Source organism: Trichomycterus rosablanca, chromosome 26, assembly GCF_030014385.1.
Source record: "Trichomycterus rosablanca isolate fTriRos1 chromosome 26, fTriRos1.hap1, whole genome shotgun sequence".
NCBI classification, from domain to species: domain Eukaryota; kingdom Metazoa; phylum Chordata; class Actinopteri; order Siluriformes; family Trichomycteridae; genus Trichomycterus; species Trichomycterus rosablanca.
The window spans coordinates 16,619,573-16,623,100 of NC_086013.1; the positions used below are offsets into that span (position 1 = coordinate 16,619,573).

Below are 3,528 nucleotides of genomic sequence, written 5' to 3' on the forward strand. Positions count from 1 at the left end.
GTTCCCCTACGACGGGGCCTAAATGGGCTGCTCACGCTGGTTTTAATGCTGCAAAGGTAAAGCTTTATCTAAAGGTTGAACTTCTCTGTGCCCGTGTAATTAGGGCTAGTTTGACTGCAGTGCTGTGGTTTCTTGCCAAGCCTGAGGTACCAAAAACTGTCATAAATGCTCAAATTGAACTGAACTCTATTAAAAATTTTATAAACAACAAAAAAAAAGCATGAAAGGGGGCTTTTTTTCGCACTAACTTAACATCACTATGAGGTTAGAGGTTGCCAAGTGAGAAAAAAGCCCCCGTTCCTGTTTGTTTGTTTATATAATTATCAACAGACTTTGGTTCAATTTGAGTTTTAAGGTGTGGGTATCTCAGGGTGGGCAAAAAAACATGGTTGCATGGGTACACGGGCACAGAGAAGTCACCAGCTATCGTCAGTCACGATCAGTAAGGAGGAATTAGGAGAAGAATGAACACACATATATACATGAATAATAATTAAAGCTATTAAAGATCGCTTCTTTTCACCCAGCAGGGTGCCATACGTGACCAGTTTCCCTGACCGGCCAGCATTGGCCGCACTTGCACCAACGACGAGAAATCCTGTATAGCCATCGTATCGCCAAGAGCCTATCCTGGCAGTCCGTTACCGGTAACTAACCCGTTTAACGTCACACTGAGCTCGGAACGGTAAATTTGGTTTCAGTTTGCATTCAACAACGGCTGAAAATCTCATGGAGGACGATTGAAGACGATCACCACTGAGCGAGAGTACGAGACTGCCCGAACAGAAAATGAGTTCCTGAACCACATACAGTCCTGCAAGTTACGTTACTCGGGGCGTGTGATCAGGCGCCCACACGACGACATCGAAGGCAGCGTTACTGTGCGACGAGACTCGTGGAAGGACCAAGAACGAGATGCAAGACACAAGACAGGGGGTGCTGGAGAGCTAACCAATTATCGTAAAGCCACAGCAGCATAGTGAGGTCTTTTGTAAGCCCTTTATACCGGTCATCCGGACCCAGTGTGACGGGAATACGCTCGGAACCGGGCTCTAGTTCATTAAGAACAACGCTGACTCATTCAGTAGGTGTGCGGTTCACCTCCCGCATCGGGATAGTGAGGAACTGAAGGAAACCCATGCAGTAACGGGCTGCTGGAACCAATAACGGGTCGTGTGGCACTGATAATTCCTACAGTATTGAACCGCTAAGCCTACTATCCTACTACGACGTTAAAAATTAGGACAATTTTCCCCCGAATTCTCCCAGATGACATAAACGCTGCTGTAGCAAAAGGTTTGTGGTGTCGCCCGCTAAACAATGGCAGTTTTGGATGTTCCTCGGTTCCCTCTGAGTAACATCAAGGCCTCGTTATCACCGGACGTTGTACGTACACTATATGGCCAAAAGTATTTGTACGCCTGACCATGAGCTCGCTGGAGATTCCATTCAAATTATCATTTCATCTTTTGACCACTTTAGCGTTCGTACGGCGGTCAGGAGAGCTCAGTCGCTCGGTTGATGTTCCGTTTATTCCAGAGCCGTTCGATGGGGCTGAGATCTGGACTCAGGGTGGGGCACAGGGGCGCAGTCATGCTGGAGCAGGAAATTGACCTCTATTTAACTATTTAATTATCCGGGTGCTTTCTGTGCTGAGTTTGCATGTTCTCCCCGTGTCTGCGTGGGTTTCCTCCGGGATCTCCGGTTTCCTCCCACAGTCACTTTAATATGAGACAATGAATTGCCCTATAGGTGAATGTGTGTGTGTGTGTGTGAGTGTGCCCTGCGATGGACTGGCGCCCCGTTCAGGGTGTTACTGTGTGCCTTGCGCCAATTGAAGAGCTAGGATAGGCTCCAGCACCAAGGGGTTGGATCAAAAGGGGCGTCCCAATACTTTTGGGTCCGTATAGCGTACGTATTTATATTTTTCTTTTCTCTCAGTGCTCCGTTAGGAAGTGACAGACATGCTCGGACAAATATGGTACAGTCATGTTCATGTTTTTTTTTTTTCTTTCTTTCATTAATCGTCTTTAGTTGAACTAAAAGGCTCCGTATTTTAGTTGCGTATTTAACAATTACACTTACAAAGTTGTTAATAGTACATCAAAAAAAAAAAAAAGCAAAAAAAAAAAGCCCAAACGAAATCAAAAGCGTCTTTTTGTCCCGGTCCGAACCCAGACTGGAAATCCTCAGCACAGTTTGGTGGTGAGATGGTCCGACTGTTTTAAGATCTCTGTGTTGTACATGTCCAGGGCGTGGTTGACCCTAATCATCTCGCTGTTGTTGAGCTTGAGCCGGTGCTTGAGCATACAGGAGAACAGGTCCAACTGGGGCTTCCCGGGCGCGGCCGGAGGCGCCAGGCGGTTGATCCTGTCCCTGATGTCCAGCAGCAGCAGCATGATGGACGAGGACGAGTAAAACTGGGTCCCCTGCGTGTAGGACTGGTTGACCTGCTGCACGGCGCTCCTCAGGAGGTCGGCGTTGAAGCGCAGGCTGTATCCGAACACCTGGATGTCGGAGATCTTGATGTAGATCTGCCGCTTGTTGGGGTCCGAGAGGTCCACGGGGCCGTGGCCGGTGTCGTTGCGCAGGACCGTCGGGACCTTTGCTCGGCTGCGCAGGTAGATGTGGACGGTCTCAAAGAAGGTCTTCCAGCGGTTGCCGAGCATCAGGGTCCAGTTGAAACACTGCGAGTTCTGGAGGCGTACCTTCTCCCACCTGGGGTAGCCGTGCTCCCCGAAAGGCATGCTCCACCCCTCCGAGTGGCTCCCGCTGAACGGGTTGACGTAAACGAAGAACATGGGGTCCACGCTGCTGTTGCGCATCTGGCAGATCTTCATTGACAGTCCTACCATCATGTGCATGTAGTCCATGCGGTTCTTGTTGCTCTTGAGCGTCAGGGACATGCGCTTCCGCCAGCGCGGGTCGAAGAAGGTCTCCAGGCGGACCTCGTTGCTGATGAAGGTGGTGTGGATGTAGAGGCGCGAGTCCATCTTCTGCAGCAGGTACTTCAGCTCCAGGTCCTGGAAGTCCAGGTCGGTCTCGAAGCTGATGAACTGCTCGCTGCGCTCCGAGTCCACGTTCTGAGGCTCGCAGCGGCCCCGGTACAGCTTGTAGCCCTTGTTGCACGAGCCGCACTGCGAGATGTTGGACAGGCTGCACATGGCGCAGCTGTTGTTGCCCCCGATGACGCACGGGATGGGGCGCTGGCACAGCGTGACGCCCGTGTGGCACACGCACGTGCGCTGGCTCTCCAGGAAGGTTCCCCAGAAGCCGTTCTCGTTGCAGTAGAGGAACGACTGCACCCGGTTCAGCCACTGCAGCACCGACCTGCAAGCACAGAAATAAATAGACGCGTGGATAAAACGGGTCATTAGCAATGCGCCAAAGCTTGCGGTCGCAGTAAGTAACCGTCACGGCCTGCCACGGCTTTAATAGACCAATCGCTAAAACGGGTGATATATCCTGCCAAAAGAAAGGGCGCGGTTCGTTTCTTTCTCCCCGGCGTTCCTCCGTCATTCAGACAGC

General features: G+C 51.0%; 1 protein-coding gene across 1 annotated transcript in view; it reads right to left on the reverse strand.

The window, feature by feature from the left end:
- Positions 1–1,111: 1,111 nt before the first annotated feature.
- The window catches only part of brinp1 (bone morphogenetic protein/retinoic acid inducible neural-specific 1), a 111,092-nt gene continuing 108,675 nt past the window's right edge, over positions 1,112–3,528 (reverse strand). Inside the window, exon 8 of the mRNA XM_062988467.1 lies at positions 1,112–3,330. Within this exon, the coding sequence (XP_062844537.1) occupies positions 2,190–3,330 (1,141 nt within the window). The 3' untranslated portion in view covers positions 1,112–2,189. The remainder of the gene's footprint in view (positions 3,331–3,528) is intronic.